The sequence below is a fragment of the Asparagus officinalis genome, chromosome 10, assembly GCF_001876935.1.
Source record: "Asparagus officinalis chromosome 10, Aspof.V1, whole genome shotgun sequence".
Lineage (NCBI taxonomy): Eukaryota > Viridiplantae > Streptophyta > Magnoliopsida > Asparagales > Asparagaceae > Asparagus > Asparagus officinalis.
The window spans coordinates 2,541,355-2,558,456 of NC_033803.1; the positions used below are offsets into that span (position 1 = coordinate 2,541,355).

Consider the following 17,102-nt stretch of genomic DNA (forward strand, 5'->3'; position numbering starts at 1 on the left):
TCATCTTATGCATATGAATGATGAAATTGTAAAGTCATGAAAGCTCATTATTTGGCTGTTTTTTAATTAGAAAAAGCAGGTCAAGGTGCCCCACTCACCAAAAAAAGTTAATTATTTGCTTTTTGACTCTCGCCCAAAAACAAAATATTTAATAATGTTATTATGACTGTCTATATAATTATAAATGTAGTAAAAACCCCTGTAAATTTTAAGTTGATAGAAGCTGATTGTCCACAAACTTTTCTATCCATTGATAGAAGCTAATTTTGTGATACACATATACACATCAAGAAACATATCTCAAAGGTAATCTTGATGCGCAGCGCAAATATCAAAATAAGATTGAGGGATTAAAAAGTTGGTGGTCAAGAGCACATATTCACTTAAGTTTACAAAAATTTTATTCATTATAAATGAAAGTTGGTGGTCAATTAATTTACATTTAATGATCAAGAAAGCTAAGGAGGTTTTCTCGCTATCAAACGTGGAAGCTTGCAATCCATGCAAAAACATGGAGGGAGTTGGTATTTCCACATTACTCAAGTAATCTACCCATTTTCTCTCTAATATGTTGCCTACTAATGATTTTGAACCACGTTTGTTGGGTGTGGACATTTTCACATTTTTAGGATAGTCGTTTTGTCTCTTATGTCACATGTGAAAAGAAAGAAAATATCCATTATGGTATTAGATCATCTTTATTTTCCAAGGAAAAATGACATAAAAGCACTTTTTCTTTTTTTTTTTCTAAGACAATGGTAGCCTATTGATAGGAAAATGTTGATTAGTGACCCTGGTGCGTATATAGTGGTATTTTAATGTAGTTTTAGAATTCAAAAACATTACAAAGGAAATAAAACTAGAGTTTCAAATGTAATGTATATCCAAGATTGTGTGAAGCTCTTTGTACACTCATATCTCTAGCCATGAACATTTCATGAGAACTGGTAAGCTTAGTATAGTGACAGTACCATGAACATTTCATGAGAACAGCTAATTAAGTATTGTAAACAGATTATTATGGACATATGCTATACCATCTTGCTACATAGTTTGCATCCAGATAAAGGCAAGGGTCTCAAATCCAATAGGCTAGCTAATATGATATTTGCAATAGAACTTTATCCCCACCGGTAAGCAACGCTCATTCTCCAATTTCAAAGAATAGCAGACCTTAATCTCATCAGATTACATCACACAGTAGAGGTTTAAGAAGGGCAAAAGTTTAGCGGAGGTCCTTAATGTATCAGCCAAATATGATTTGGGTCATTAATATTTGGAAGTCATCACTGGAGTCCCTAACATTACATCCCTCATCAACCTGGATCCTTTTTACAAACTTCTATTAAATTTTGCTTAAGTGGCAATAACATATCATTGCCACATTAGCAAAAAGTTAGCGAAAGTTCAAGTTCAAAACAAGCTGGTAATTTTCACTAATTTTTTTTGCTGACATGTCAATGAAGGAGGTAACTTTAGAGACCATCACTGAAGACTTTCAAATATTAAGGATCCAAATGATATTTGGTCAATACATTTAGGACCTCCATTAAAGTTCCGCCTTTAAGAGACAACAAAAACTTCAATAATCTCCGGATATCATAATGCAACTGTAGTCTGTATTTGTTCAGTCATAAAACTCACCAGAGATTCAGAGAAATCAAAGAAAATCAGAGAACAGGATGCTAAATACATACATAGAACTATACAAACATTAAACTCATAATTAGAATGGTTATAAGTTGTTAATTATGCTCGCAATTCTTACTACAACTTGCACATTCATTCAGTACCTAAACACATTATTTTAAAGACCCAAAACTGCGTCCTCTAGTAGAGATGTGTTTCAAAGAGTAAAAAGGGCATTTACATATACTAGGTATATGGAAAATGAGATAATTGAATACTGTTATGAACGAATAATCATTCAGCAAAACTTAATTATTTTCCGCTGCCTTGGCACAACTCAATCTCACAGAATAGAACCCCTATCTATCACAAAGTAGAGTCTTAATAAACAACACAAATGTCAGTAAATTTCATCTCCAGACATCAAAATGTAACTGCATTCATTGTTTGTTCGGTCATAATCCCCACCAGAGATTCAAAGAAACCAAAGAAAATCAGATAACACAAGGCACTAGATATATCAAAGAAAATCAGAGACCACAACTCAATATACATACAGAGAACTATACAAGGATCAAAATACAAACATATAGAAGCTCATAAAAAGACTTATCATAAGCTGATAAATCATTCTGCAGTCTTTCACCTAAATGCAGCACTTTGAAGACCCAAAACTGCATCCTCTAGTAGATGCATTTCAAAACGGAACAAAAAGACATTTACATATGTGACATATAAAAAAGGGATCACTGAGTAATTTCCCAGCGAATAATTATTCAGCGAAGCTTATTCTTTGCCACTGCCTTGCACAACTCCTCCTCACAAAATAGAACCCTATTAGAAGCCACAGGCTTGAGAACAGGCCGAGGAAATAATGGAGAAATGTATGAGGAGAGGAATGTAGTATCCCTAAAAAGAGCAGCTGCGGTTTGTTTTATGTCTGTTGAATAAAGGCGAGAAGGACGACGCCCTTGCCTTGGAGCTTTTGGTGTATGTGGGCTTGAAATTCGAATACCCCTGCCATCTCTCATGCTGAAAATTTAAGGAAAATTGATAGGGATAATGAATGGGTTATAGCGGATAAAACCCCTGTAGGATTGCTGTTTTGAACTTATTAGCTCTCTAGTTTTATTGTTGCAGAAAGACTGCCTGAGTTATTTTTTGACTCTTTTACTCTTAGGGAGTTTATTTGTCAAAAATACATTTGTTTCTTTCTATGAGGGTGAAATAGTGCAAAAAAATCACTCCAACAGTCTAACTGCAACAATATAACTAGATGGGTGATAAGTTCAAAACAGCGACGATACAGGGGGTCTATCCGCAATTAAACTTTTAAATGAACTAGTAGGAAAATTAAAACTAGAATAAACTCAAGTGGATTGAGAGCTTTGTCCACCAATTTTTTTTGTCTTGGTTTTTTTTAATTTGTATTGGTGGGTGATGCACATGAAGACATGCATCTCAAAGTTAGTATTGATTTGTATCAACACCAACACAAATCTCAAAATAAATCCAACGGATGAAAAGGTTGGTAGATAGAGCTCTTAGTCCAGTTAAGTTTATTCTAGCTACGTGTTCTTTAAGTCTATTCTAGCTACGCTGTGTTCTTTTTGTATGGTATACCTTATGAAAGGCCAGCGTTCGGTTGGAAGAGGAGTTTTTGCTCTAAGCATTGCTTGTCTGGACCGATCAGGTGTTGTATAATTGAAGTACCATTCCCTGGCTACAAGAACCTGGTAAATGAGAACAATGATTAGCGTAACGTACATAATCAATTAACTGAAAGGGGTTTTATGGATAGATGCGGCAATGTACAGTGTAGAGAAACATTCTGTTATCCTAATCGACATGAGATGTTGAAATTGCAGTTCTGTTACAGTTAAGATAAATAGATTTAGCAGTTAAGCCGATTGAGGTAAGCATGTGAGCGAGATACAACTAGTGAACCTAAAAGAAAGGATTAAGACAAAACCTTCTAGAAGCAGGCAGAGGAATGATGATAGAAACTGAAGTCTCTTTTAAAAACTTATGTTCATTTTTTGTGTGTGGTTAAAAGAGTAAGAATAAAGTTCATAGCTGTTGCAGAGAGTAGGCTTTTTTCAATATCGATTTTATTTTTTTGTGTGACATGAGCAAGTGGTATTCCCTTCTGACAAGCTTGAAGCTCCTACATTTAGTTTGTGTTGATTTATTTACATGTTAATTGTCAGTTATATTTACATACTGTTGGTGTAAACATAATCTCAGGAAATCAATTAAATGTACTAACTACTAAGTGATGTATCCATGTCATGTTATGCCATAACAGACTCAAATAAGATGACACTTTCTACTACCCAATTAAAGTAAATAAATGTAACCAATACCTCATAAGAAAAATGGAGTATCCAAGTGTCAACAAGCTTTTAGATTGAAAAATTGAACATAAGGAACATAATAAAAGAATATTAAGATTAAATTGGAGTGATTAATCGAAAACAGAATAACACTAAGGTAACTGAGAAGCATCCAAGTATCTACTAGTTACAGAGGAAAGACACCACTGAGCACACTCCACTCCGCACTATCAAATTAGGAGAAAAACCAACACACCAGAAATATGGAAGTAGAATAAAAGGTAAAATAAATGGTGTCTCTTTTGAAACATAATTCAACCTCACAACTTACAAGTAAACTGAACAGGATCCAAATTTCCTAAATCAATTGCAGTGCCTAAATTAGGATGAGAGGGAACTTACAGCCATTCGAACACGCTGACTAACATGGAAAACTGCTCGTAGTTGATCATGATGCAAGTGGCATAGGATTTTAACCTGCAACAGACAATAAACAAACTCACATCAAGATAATCAATGATGGTTAACCAATTCATAAGCAAAACTGATAATACAACCAATGTTTACAATATCGCATACCAACAAATCTATAGGAAGAGATTCAAGCCTTGACTGACTTTCACATCCAGCATCTGGAGTTTTAGGTGTAGTTGGCAACATTTGTTGCTTAGTTTCATCCCCCAGTTTCCCTGCTGACTGGAGGTTTATTGACTGTGTCCTACTGGGAGATGCAGCAGGCGTCCTATTATGAACAACAAGCTCTCCTTTATGAAAAATGTTCACCTTCTGATCCTCTGTGAGCTCTCTTTTCTGAAATATGTCCACCTTTTGATCCTCTATGGGCTCTCTTTTATGAGAACTGTCCACCTTTTGATCCTCTATGAGCTCTCCTTTATGAAAAAAGACCACCTTTTGATCTTCAGTCTCCAACAAAACCTCTCTCCCTGTATCCGTGGAAGACCTGGTTGCCATTCTGCTATATCGAATCTGGGCAAGAGCACCAGGCTTCAGATACTTGTTTCTGGAACTCTTCACTCGTTTCTTTTGCTTGAAAGCCATGGATTCATGGATGGAGGGTTTTCTTTTATTGTTTTCGTTGGTAAATAAATCAAACACCATGCCGGTCAACAACCATATTTTAGTTCTCCAACACCGTTCTACTCCCTAGAATTTCAGCTATCTGAAATATCATCAGAAAAGGTTGATAGCAATCAGATTTGGTATATTATCAGCAGATAATTTACACAAGACATGGAAGAACAGCAAATCAGTTTTCTTCATAATTTATACAAATTAAACTTGAAATAGCCATGTTATGACAAATTTTTCATAAAGATCAAAACTGAACTAAGCCAAATTAATATTGTAGTCTATTAACTATTATAATGATTTGGCTTAGTTCCGATAAAGAAAACTTGTATCTGATTTGGTCTAGTTTTTTATCTTAATGAAGAATATCATAGTTAATACAAGACAAAATAGTATATATGAAAGAACAGAGCCGCCAACTAAGTATACTAAAAGAACCAACCATTCAAATCAAAACCTACATATTAAGACTAAGAGCAGAAAGAAATGATGCAAAAGATAAAACTGTTCTATTTTTAATTTATTTTTTATTTCAGAACTAAGCCATATCATCAACATTAGAATTATGAATCATTACCAGTTTCTAACTTCTAAAACACTAAATCAAAGGAAATAAACATAGAAGACCAAAGCACTGAGCATCAGTATAATACAAAAGCTACAACTTTTGGGTCGAATTTGATCCAAATCACACAGTTCTCCGAAAATTCCAGCTTCAGCGAATCAAAGTTTCATAAAAAAGGATCCTATTCAAGCAATCTATCACTTCACAAAAATTACAATCCTTATCATTCGAATCACAATCTACAAATTGAAATTAATAGCAAGAACAGATGATTACGAAAAATATCTCACTGATTAAAACACAACAGAACAAACAAGAGCACTTACCTCGAAATGGAGAATAATGGATGCAAATCTGAAAAAAAAAAATCGTTAAATAATAGAGAAGGGATGGAGCCGAATCGAGAGAGAGAAATTAGGGCAGCGAGCGGGTCGGAGCCAAAATTAATTTAAACAAAAAAATTCCTTTCTTGATTTTTTTGGCGCAGCTGCCCGCCAAAATTTTCAACTGGAGTTCGCACAATTAGGAAGGCAATATAAATTGGGGCCAGAAACCCTAACGGCAGCGATTACGAGGTCTAGCGACCGTGAGATTCGAGCATACGTGGCAGTTTTCCATTGGTGGATGATCCAGTAGTGGACTGAGTGGGGACACGCAGTTAACGTCTGATCTGACGTCACCGTTGAAATGTTAACGGCGGACAGGGCGCAAGTGGAGCCTGCGGGATTTTGGGGAGTAAAGAGGCAGGTGGATTTTTTTGTGTAAAATTGGAAATTAGTAAAAACGAATCTTGTAACTATAGAAAGTAATCTTTTATTAAAGACTAGAGTGTAAAAACTAGAAAAAAAAACATCTTATCTTTTCTCTCCCTTTGCTCTTCTTTGATGAAAGTAGCACAAGCTTGAATCAAATTTTGGTTATTTGAATCATTATTGAACTCATATCAAAGTAGTCATTGATCATATTGTAATGTATAATATTTTAACTGCTTAAAGAGTTGTTAATCTAATTTGTTAATAAAAACTAGAGATCGAATAATAAACGGCCATTATAAGATATAAATATGATGTTCTGTTAAAATACTGATATGTTTGTTCAAAACACCGGATTCAATTCAAAAGTTAAATGGATCATCATAACCAATCCTAGAATGAACATAAATTTTTCTTGTTTAATGTATTTCAAAGATTATTTATAAAAAAGTATAGGACAAATTTTCAAAACCGACTCATTTGTGTTTTTAATTACAAAAAACGACCGGTTTTGAAAATATTTACAAAAACCGACCTGTTGACTGAAAACAGGTCGGTTTTTTTAAATTTTTTCGGGAAACTTCACGGGAGTTCAACTCCCGTGAAGTTTTTTCTCATAACAAAACTTCACGGGAGTTGAACTCCCTTGAAGTTTGAGAAAAAAAATTTCAAAAACCGACCCAGTTTCAACCAACTGGGTCGGTTTTTATAATTAAAATTAAAATGGGTCGATTTTTGCAATTAAAAACCCAAATGGGTCGGTTTTGAAAATTTGTCCAAAAAGTATATAAAGAAATTATTCGAATTTTTAATTGGATATGTATGTAAATACATAATTAAGTGTTCATCAATTTTTTAGTTACCAAATACGTTGACGTGCGCGTTTGTTTCTCGTGTGTTGTACAGCGTGCGTCTACGGCACACGAGGCAAAACACGTGTGGAGAAGCCTCGGATTCCTCCGACACCACGCTACCAAACAAAACTCGTGTTGGATTTAATATGTTTTGGGTTTGGATCCAAGGTTATGAAACTGTACGGTTGTAAATAGAATAACGCCGCCTACTGAATTCTTTAAATTTTGCGCAGTGAACGTTATCAAATGCAGATAGAAAGCCTTTAAAAAAAATTGATAGGAAAAAAAAAATTAGTGAAAAAATAAGGATAAGAGTTAGGAACAGACTCATGAGTGATGACACCAACCTAGCTTTTTTCTTTTAAATCCAATTTGTTTTGGTTTGGGCCAAGGCCGAGATAAGGTTTTACACACAACCCATTTTACAAAAGGGTGGTGCTACAAGGACCAAAAAACATGGGGCCTACATAGGACATGTGAGTCGTCGGCTCCCTGTCCCATGATGCACTGTTCACCTGTGGCATCGGCTCCCTATCCCATGATGCACTGTTCATAAACAGAGCCGACGCCTCACCTGTCCCATGTAGGATCCCATATTTTTGGATCCCTTAAGGCATTTTTCTTTACAAAATGGTTTTTGGGTCCCATGTTTGTGGTTTATCAATGGAATTTGTGCATAGGGACGCAATTAAGGTTGATCATCATTTGGCCATATACGGTTAACGATTTAAAGTAGCTATATTTTGGCTGGAAGAGTACGTCTAGAGCTTATGTCTCAGGTTATTGATTATGTATCTATTGGGTTACATAAGGCTTGGGTGTGATATTTACTATATCTGGCTCTCTGCTTACCAGTCACGAATACAAGTACGAATTTATCTCGGTAAGAAAAATTTATATCTATGTCCGTTAAAATTGAATACGAGTTATTCAGGGAGGTATATAATATATCTTTTGATAGTATTTTACTTCAAAGAAAATTCGAGTATGAATATGCATGCAAATATATAAGCAAATATGCACGCAAATATAAAAACGAATACGAGAAAACTAGATAATATTAAAAAATATATAGTTCATGTGATACAAGAGATTTCATTATTATGTTTGTTATAGTTGAAAAGCTAAAGTTAGATATATATTGATCATCAAAATTAACCTCAAACATATTAATCTAAATATTAAAAACTATGCCAACAATATAACCTATACATATTCCAATATAAATACAAGTAAACCGCATCCCATCAATTATAGATTTTAAAACAATATTCATAAAGGACATGTATATGGATATTTTCTCAAATACAAATATTTTCACGAACCATTATGTATCTAGCTAGTTATGGGTTTCAATGCTCGTGGAGGTTTCTCATTTAAAAAAAAAATATTATAGAAGTTTTTTTTTGTTAATTTTCACTTTATAAAGTAAATTTTTTATTACAAATTTTAGGATTAGATGAACAAATTTGACATTTGATGACAAGCAACTAGGAACAAGGTAAAAGAAGTTAAGTACATAAATATCATGTAAGAATGAAACTAGTGCAAACAACATACAATGATTAGAGCAACACCTGAGCATCTCAAAGGCTTTTAATGGACTGCAGGTTCCAGAGGAGAAATCATGTTAGATAGATGAAAGAATAAATCAGACATAATTAACAGAGATCAGAATAAAAATCAAAGCAAGTGAATCACAGAACAAACATGATATTCTTTTTAGTCATTAAATAAATTAACAGAGATACAAATAAAACTCAAATGGATCAAAATTGCACGAGGCATATTAATCACCTCCACAGTATTTGCATGGGATCCTCCAGGCTCCAGTGAAATAACGTATGCAAGTCAAAAGCATTCAACTGTGAGCAACTGTTGGTCAACATTAGTTGATTCAACTAATCAAACCTTTCTCTTCTTCAATACTTTCCTTTTCCCTTCTCTGCAAGATTACAAAAACAAAATTTAAAAATTTTAGAAATATATTACAAGAAAAGCAGGAAAAAAAAGAAATACCATAATGGCAAATTGTTATTTTAGAAAAGACAAGTTGTCAATCCAAACAACCATTTATTTTTCCTAAAAATGGTGGCTTAAGATGTTAAACGGCTCACCTAGCTTGTAAAATCCCCTCCTCTCTTGAAGGTAACTTCCGTTTCATTTTTGATCCGACTGTTGATGAAGGTATTTCCCTTCCATTTTTTCCTGCAACGCTCTTATTATCACTATCCCTAGGTCGCCTACCCTTTTCCCAGGATTTACTCTTACTGATTTTCTCATTGGGGATATTTTTGGCGACATCGCCATCATCATGAACTACTGTTGCTTTTCTCTTTTCTGGTAGAGCCAAGGATTCACTTCTTGCTGGTTCTGAATTGCTTGCCTTCAACTGTCGACAGTTTTAATAAAATAGTTAAACTTCAATCCTAAATTATCAACAATCAGCAGAGTTTATAGAGAATAGAAAACGTATAATGTGATCAAGTACAATAGTACCTTCCCGTCTTTTTTTCCCAGCACCCTTGGTGTTTTCCTTTTTCCTCTCCTTTTTCCTTTACTTGCAACTTCTCAATTTGGGTTGTCCATTTGAGCATCCTTACTGTCATCAATAACTTCTGCTTGTTCCATCTTATCTGCTTGTTTAGAAGGTTCAGATACTGCTGGTTTTGTATTACTCATCTTCTTTAACTGTAGAAAGATTTGAGAGAAAGTAATAAATTGTAAATCATGAAAGCATCTGCAAGCACTATTCCCAACTTGGTTCCACGTAACAAAAAGATAAAGAACTGTAATATTACTTAATGAAGAAAGTCCAAAATAAGCACATCAACCATATGACAACAAAATCTTACGCCATATCGACAACCAGCTCTTTCTCCTGTGGAGCAAGCGCCATAACAGGTATGAAAGAGCTTGCCCCTTGTAGCTGCAGATTGACATAAAATGAATATTAAAGTACAACAATGTAATCTGGGTAGACTAAACAACTATAAAATCAAAAGTGACTAAAAATTACATATGTAACTCTAATACCATGTAATGCCCAGCCATATACTCAGGGGTTGCACCAACAGGAACTAGGGACTCATATACAACTAATTTAACCTGTTGTTTATATTTCATATATCGGGCTTTATGTTATGCAGGACTCATGCTGCTTACCATATTAACAATGAAGAAAGTGTTAAGGAAATTTACCTTTGACCACTTGCCTATAGGATCAAGGTTAACACCTCTATTTATCAGAACACCAGCCAGTTCCTGTCTTCAAGTGTACAGCCGACAACTAAAATTAGTCAAGAAGACAATTAGACAATTGCCAGCCTTTACTTCAAAAGGTAGAACCAATTTATTCTCAAATCTAGTATGTTTCAGTAGTAACCTAAATTCTATAAGCTTTGATGAAAAAGATTTTCCAATTATTAAGCAGAGCATAATTTGTTACATACTGACATGATTGGTAGTCAATTAAGAAGGATAAGATAACAATTAACTTAACAAAGGAGAAGACCCAAAATAGAACCAAATAGAAGAATAGGATCATGTAGCTGACCACAAAAAGTTGGGATAAAGGCTTTGTCACACAAAATAAGGAAAACACGTCAATAAAAACTGACAACATCTAGCGTAACATATTTTCAAAATTGTGTTAATGAGAGGAAATAGATACCGGTACGGTACCTTTAAAGTATTTGTCCGCAAGCATTCAGGTCAGCTCTCCTACATAGCTTCCAAGAGTTCGACAAGCTCTGCAGTGGGAAACATCTGTACAGGAAACAGGCGTGCCAAAGTAGGATAAGATAATATCAGAAAGAAAACTGGAAAAATAAAACCAATATATCAAGTGTCTCACTACCTCAACAAAAGCCCAAATGAGAAAATCATTGCAGCCATAATAAGAACTTAGGTCCGCCTTTAGCTGCTCTGCTGCACATGATCTTTCTGTTGAGCACCATCTTGTCTCAATTTTTTGAAGTTTGAGAGCACAGTGACAACTACAGTGACAACTACATGAAAGTGAATCCATAATACTTAACCACTGTCACAAACATTGAGCGCAAGAGCTAGATCCACTTAGAAAGTACAACAAAGCAAACTTTATTTTATGTTTGGGCGGTGGATGTAAAGATGTAGTGTTCTACATACTCTCTTTCATTCTTCTTCGCTGGAGTCTAGGCAGGTTTGGTGGTTGATGCTGCTCTTCTTCGAACTCCTGTCACAATTACAACATTTTCCTAATCATTCAAACGAAATCTTGGATTACCATTTCCCCCGAGTTTTTCCCCCAGATTATGCCTCTTGCCCATGCCACTACACCTATTCACAGGCTCACACACTGAAAGAAGAAATTAAAAATGAGATGTCCCCTCTATATGTTGCTCACATCATATCTTCATACTTTAGTGATTAGTCTTCGTCTTTCTTAGGCTTGATCTTCGTAAGAAGTAAAACATTGATGACCATTTGCCTCTTTTCAGCACATAGTAACAGATATGAAACTCGAGTAATTTGATTAGCTGCAGTCTCACTGACATGCAACAGGCTTTAAGACTTTTCGTTTATTTAAAGCAGATCCTGAGCTTACAATGCTTTCTTGAAGTCAGTGATCTCCTAATAATTTCCCGTGCTTCCCCAACCTCTAAAGCTTAATAAGGCAAACTTAAATTGTCACTGCTAATCACATATCCAATTGATATTTACAGATGAAAAAAAATGATCTTTTACCATTAAAAAAAATCCTCAGACAACTTCCAACTAAAACTTCAGCTACAAAGGCAGAAAAAACATAAAAATTACCTTTTTTGTAGGTAATCTAAACTCATCAGGCTCTTCCTTTATATTAAGCTTCAGTTCATCTTCAGCTTCCTCTTCCTCTTCCTCTCTCGCCTTCTCCTCGCCTATCGCCCTAGACTTCGCCTCTAAATCGCTCTCGTCCGATTCAGACCCAGAATCTCAAATCTCCTCTGCAAAAACCCCAAAACAAAATCAAAACCCTAACGCTAACCGAGACCTTAAACGACAAAATCAGCTAAATTACAAAGAAATGGAGACAGGTTTTATTCACGCCACTGCTGCTGTCTTTGTAGATATCGTCGTCGGTGCACGGATTGACGTCAGAAGAGGCATCGGATCCTTCATCCTCGGAGTCCCTCGGCTTTGTTCTTCTGCATCTTCGATGTCCGGCTCCAGCTCTCCTTCTTCTTCGATGTCGACATCTTCAGCGAGTTCTGGAGATGGATCCTTCTTGTTCTTATTCTTCTTCGAATTAGGGTTTTGAGATTTGGCGCCCTTTTTATTCTTCTTCGAATCCGTTATGCCGCGCGCGCTAATGAAAGGACAGGCGCATGATAAACCCTAGGGTTTATAGCCTTTTTAGGTTCAGGATCCGACAACTACTTTATCGGATCCAAACCCGGATCCGCCTTCAAGATTTGCAATAGATAAAGGAGCTTTGCTACAGGCACCCAAAATATGAGACCAATAGTGGGGACAAGTGAGGTGTCCCTCTCCTATTGGATAATGAGTTGACCATCATTAATGATGGTCAACTCATTATCCAATAGGAGAGGGACACCTCACTTGTCCCTCCTATTGGTCCCATATTTTAGGTCCTTAAAGAATTTTTCTAGATAAAGTAAACAAAGACAGGACATAAAAATATTTATTACAGTTTTCCATTCGTTCCTTTCTTTTCCTTCATCTTATTTACCCTTCTCTTCTTTCCCTTCCTCTTCATTAGTAGCCTCCCAACGGTAGCTGATATGACAATCTCATGGTTAGTCTATCTCTTGGTATTTTCACGGAATCGCATTAGCAAGATGATCTGACAGTTCATGCTCTCGTTTCGTTGCTTCGTAGATAATGTATTCTAAATGCATGCATGCATACAATATTGTATGGAACATTTTTTCAAAACAGCCCCATTTAGAGTTTTTTTTTTCAAAATCGACTGGTTTTTTTTTATCAAAACCAACCCGATTTTGTGATTAACCGGCTAATCACCTTCCTAAATAGTTGGGGTTGGCAACCCCGACTATTTAGGACCTTAATTTTAATGTTTAAGATCTCTAATTAGGATTTAACACCCTCCTAAATAGTCGGGGTTGGCAACCCCCACTATTTAGAATGGTGATTAGGCTGTTAATCACAAAATCGGGTCGGTTTTGATAAAAAAAACCGGTCGATTTTGAAAAATAAAACTCTAAAAGGGTCTGTTTTGAAAAATTGTTCATATTGGATAGGGGTGAGCACGGTTCGGTTCGGGTCGGTTTTTACCAAATTTTGAACAACCGAACCGAACCACCTACAATTCAAAACCGAACCGAACCATTGCAAATCGGTTCGGTGCGGTTCGGTTCGGTTTGTTCGGTTCTAACTTCATCAAGTATAACTTCACTTCAATTTATCTTTTATATATTCTTATTACCCTATGCCAGCATGTATTTATTTTTTAACTTCACTTCAATTTATTATTCTTGCTCATGTATGTATACTATTTTTAAGTGAAGTAACCTGTCCTTTTGGATTAAATACTAGACTCTGACGTTGTAATTTTTTAGTAACGGACTTGCTTTGTCTTTGGGTAAACAGGTAAACGGGTAGGGTTTGAGGTAAGGGAATATATTCGGTTGTATGAGGCGTTGCCTCATTAATTTTCACAAACAAACACAAAGAAACCAATGGAAAAAATGGTGGATGGCATTTTGTTAGGTGGGCGTCTACATTTGGATTGAAAATTTTAAGGGGCTGAGCTAAGCACAAAAAGATGTGAGCTGTCCTCATACTTAAATTCCTACATTTCCCTATTCCTTTAAAAAAAACATTTAATAATCACTAAAGTCAATTTACTACCAAATAATAATTAATTAATTAATTACTTTTTATATACATAATAAATAAGCTCCGCGTCAATGATGGGGCGTCAAGCGCAGGGACCGCTTCAACCGCAACCCTCTCTTCTCTCTCACCGAGGGAGAAAAAAAAACCTAATTTTTATTTTCTCCTCCTTTTTTTTTGCAAAAGTCACGAGGAGAAAAAGAGAGGAGAGATCTCATCTGAGGCTTCAGTTTGCGGTGATATTGTGAAATTGAGAGGAAAGGAGGGGGCTTTTTTGTGAAAAGGGGCAGAGGAGGAGATGAGCGCGTCGAGGTTTATAAAGTGCGTGACGGTCGGCGACGGCGCCGTCGGCAAGACCTGCATGCTCATTTCGTACACCAGCAACACCTTCCCCACCGTGAGTTTCTCCGTTAAATTTCTGTTCTTTTTTCCGTCAATTTGCTCTCATTTTAGGGTTTGACGTTGTCTGGGCTTGCTGTTTCGGGAAACTAAGCATTTGCATTGTCAAATCACCTGGATTAGTTGAAAGTTTCCGTTTTTGTTTGATTTGAGTAGCAAATTTCCCTCTAAATGAGGAATAATGTGGGTTTTTTGGTTCAAATATTGTGCCTGATTGGGATATCTAGATTTTTTTTTCATATAGCGAATGTTTTAAAAGGAATAGGAATCTATTTGCATCTGGATTCTAAGTAAAATTTTGATTTTGCTTGAGGGATTCTAAGTAAAATTTTTATTTTGCTTGAGGCTTATATGTTTGGGTCCTGGATAGGTGAAGGAAATTAGAAAAATTTGACGATAATTGTTTATCTTACTTATTCTCAAAAAAAATTGTTTATCTTACCATAAATTATAGACATTTTTATCATCTTTCTCTGAGAATCCAAAGGTTAGTTTGGAGAATACTAAAGGATTGTGCATTCATGTTGGTTCAATTCTATGTGATCAATTTTGTTATAAACATTTTCTCAAAAAAAAAAAACTGTTATAAACATGATGGGTTCAAATTATTTCCGAAGATTATGCGCCCATCTCTAGAGTGTTTGTTTTTTATGACCCACTACTTGTTGATCTTAACATCATCATTTGAAAATTTCAAAGTCTTTTTTCCCCTCTCCTCCCTCACTCTCCCTCCCTCCCTCGTTCTCTATGTGAATCTAAAGATAGGGTTAGGGATGCTAAAAGATTGTACATTTTTGTTACTTCAATGTTCTGTGCTCAATTTTGATAAAAGAACACACTGGTTCCTATTTTCCCCAGATTGCGCCCATTCACTTTTACGACTTACTACTAGTATCTTTATAGATTTCACATCCACATATGTATTTTGGAATACAGGATTATGTACCAACTGTGTTTGACAATTTCAGTGCAAATGTGGTGGTGGATGGCAACACAGTTAACTTAGGTTTGTGGGATACTGCAGGTATATGCTCACCTTTCTAGTCTTCCTCATTCCTTTCCCCTTATTTCTACATGCACACGTGCAGGTAAATTCAAAGTTCATTTGATTTAATTGTATATATTCTTTTATTGGAACAGGCCAAGAGGATTACAATAGATTAAGACCCTTGAGCTACCGTGGAGCTGACGTTTTTCTCCTGGCATTCTCTCTTATCAGTAAGGCCAGCTATGAAAATGTTTCAAAGAAGGTTTGAGATGGCATGTCTTTCTTTGTTTTATTGTATTCCACTCATTTTATTTACTAATTGATGATAGTATATTGTCTTATATCTTGTTCTTGTTATGTTTCAGTGGATTCCTGAACTAAAGCACTATGCTCCAGGGGTTCCAATAGTCCTTGTTGGAACAAAGCTTGGTAACTTTCTCTGCCCATCATGCTTGTTGTGTATGTGTCATCATTTTTTCTGTATTGTTCTGCTACAATGATTTCGGCCAAATTGATTGAATTTTGGATCGTGTTCTTCCTTTTTGGATCACATGTTTCAAATTTCATTTATCCTGGATCATTGACTTTTTGTTATCAGTTACCTGCTAGTTTATCTAGAATATCAAGGAATCAGTCAGTTGAATTTCTTAGATTTGTTGAACATTGATGACTGGATTTCTGTTCAGAATGCCATCACATTCCTAATTGTAAATAAATTTAGTTGCTGGGTTGGCTTTATTTCGCACCAGAAAGTTCAAATTTTAACATAAAAGTTCAAATTTTAACATACTTTTGAATATTTGGTGCTGGTCATATATCCAATCATTTAAGATAATTGACTACTTAAATAGTTATGAAGCTATTACTGCTTTTTTAACATAGTTTTACGGGTACTTATGTCATCATTTCACTAAAAAAATTCCCAGCTACACCATGAGCTAATTGGAGGCCTGGTACTTTTTTTGCTTAAGGTTTGCTAGTTATATAGTTTGGTCACATAAATAATTCTAGAATTTTGAATGAATGGAAAATTGAACTCAATGGCTTCATGTGCCATTAATTAACTAATTGACTTCATTAGTTGCTTGACATGGATCTTAAGAATATGAAAGTTTGCGCAATACATCTTTTATATATGTTAAAAGTTAGAAACAGTTCACACATGTCTATTATAATTGTCCTATTATATTGCTAACTTAATTTATCTAAGTGGCTTTGTATTAAATGCAACCAAGGAGAACTAAACAAATTATATTATATCTTCCTTGATAGCAAAAGTTACAAGCAACAGAACACACATAAGATCTGCTACAACGTAATGATCAACTATCTGTCCCTCAAGATGTAAATGAAGTCCCGTGATATAGTCCAGGATTTCTAGTCAAAAAATGCTTTTACTTAAAGCACGTGGACATCTTAATGTTAAAAAACTGAGACAGCCTTGAAAAGTGACATATATCTTCCTTGATAGCAAAAGTTACAAGCAACAGAACACACATAAGATCTGCTACAACGTAATGATCAACTATCTGTCCCTCAAGATGTAAATGAAGTCCCGTGATATAGTCCAGGATTTCTAGTCAAAAAATGCTTTTACTTAAAGCACGTGGACATCTTAATGTTAAAAAACTGAGACAGCCTTGAAAAGTG

General features: G+C 35.3%; 2 protein-coding genes and 1 long non-coding RNA gene across 7 annotated transcripts in view; 1 reads left to right on the top strand and 2 right to left on the bottom strand.

The window, feature by feature from the left end:
- Positions 2,053–11,183, bottom strand: LOC109825312 (F-box protein At4g35930-like). Of its 5 annotated transcripts, none has more exons than XM_020392147.1 (11): positions 11,085–11,183; positions 10,910–10,993; positions 10,081–10,154; positions 9,725–9,916; positions 9,343–9,617; positions 9,023–9,170; positions 8,803–8,829; positions 4,545–5,145; positions 4,368–4,442; positions 3,253–3,362; positions 2,053–2,661 (listed from the first exon to the last, which is right to left on the bottom strand). In XM_020392147.1, exons 8-11 carry the CDS (start codon positions 5,082–5,084, stop codon positions 2,406–2,408), a joined length of 981 nt encoding a protein of 326 aa, XP_020247736.1. In that variant the 5' UTR covers positions 5,085–5,145; positions 8,803–8,829; positions 9,023–9,170; positions 9,343–9,617; positions 9,725–9,916; positions 10,081–10,154; positions 10,910–10,993; positions 11,085–11,183; the 3' UTR covers positions 2,053–2,405. The 5 variants fall into 5 exon arrangements, with proteins under 5 accessions (XP_020247736.1, XP_020247734.1, XP_020247735.1 ...); XM_020392145.1 differs by having other exon boundaries at positions 10,081–10,514; XM_020392146.1 differs by lacking the exons at positions 10,910–10,993; positions 11,085–11,183 and adding an exon at positions 10,427–10,603.
- LOC109825313 lies at positions 11,232–12,544 on the bottom strand. Its single transcript, XR_002242973.1, has 3 exons — positions 12,267–12,544; positions 12,026–12,192; positions 11,232–11,441 (listed from the first exon to the last, which is right to left on the bottom strand). It is a non-coding gene; the product is annotated as an uncharacterized LOC109825313 (long non-coding RNA).
- LOC109825499 (rac-like GTP-binding protein 5) overlaps positions 14,157–17,102 on the top strand; it is a 6,810-nt gene continuing 3,864 nt past the window's right edge. The window contains exons 1-4 of the mRNA XM_020392354.1: positions 14,157–14,462; positions 15,401–15,488; positions 15,605–15,714; positions 15,818–15,881. Of these exons, the coding sequence (XP_020247943.1) occupies positions 14,364–14,462; positions 15,401–15,488; positions 15,605–15,714; positions 15,818–15,881 (361 nt within the window). The 5' untranslated portion in view covers positions 14,157–14,363. The remainder of the gene's footprint in view (positions 14,463–15,400; positions 15,489–15,604; positions 15,715–15,817; positions 15,882–17,102) is intronic.

Coding starts and splice junctions, on each gene's coding strand:
- LOC109825312 (XM_020392147.1), bottom strand. CDS start 5,084: ATGGTGTTTGATTTATTTACCAACGAAAACAATAAAAGAAAACCCTCC. Junction 4,443..4,544: donor CTCTTCCTATAGATTTGTTG/GTATGCGATATT, acceptor TGTCTGTTGCAG/GTTAAAATCCTATGCCACTT. Junction 2,662..3,252: donor GAACGCTGGCCTTTCATAAG/GTATACCATACA, acceptor TTAAATTTTCAG/CATGAGAGATGGCAGGGGTA.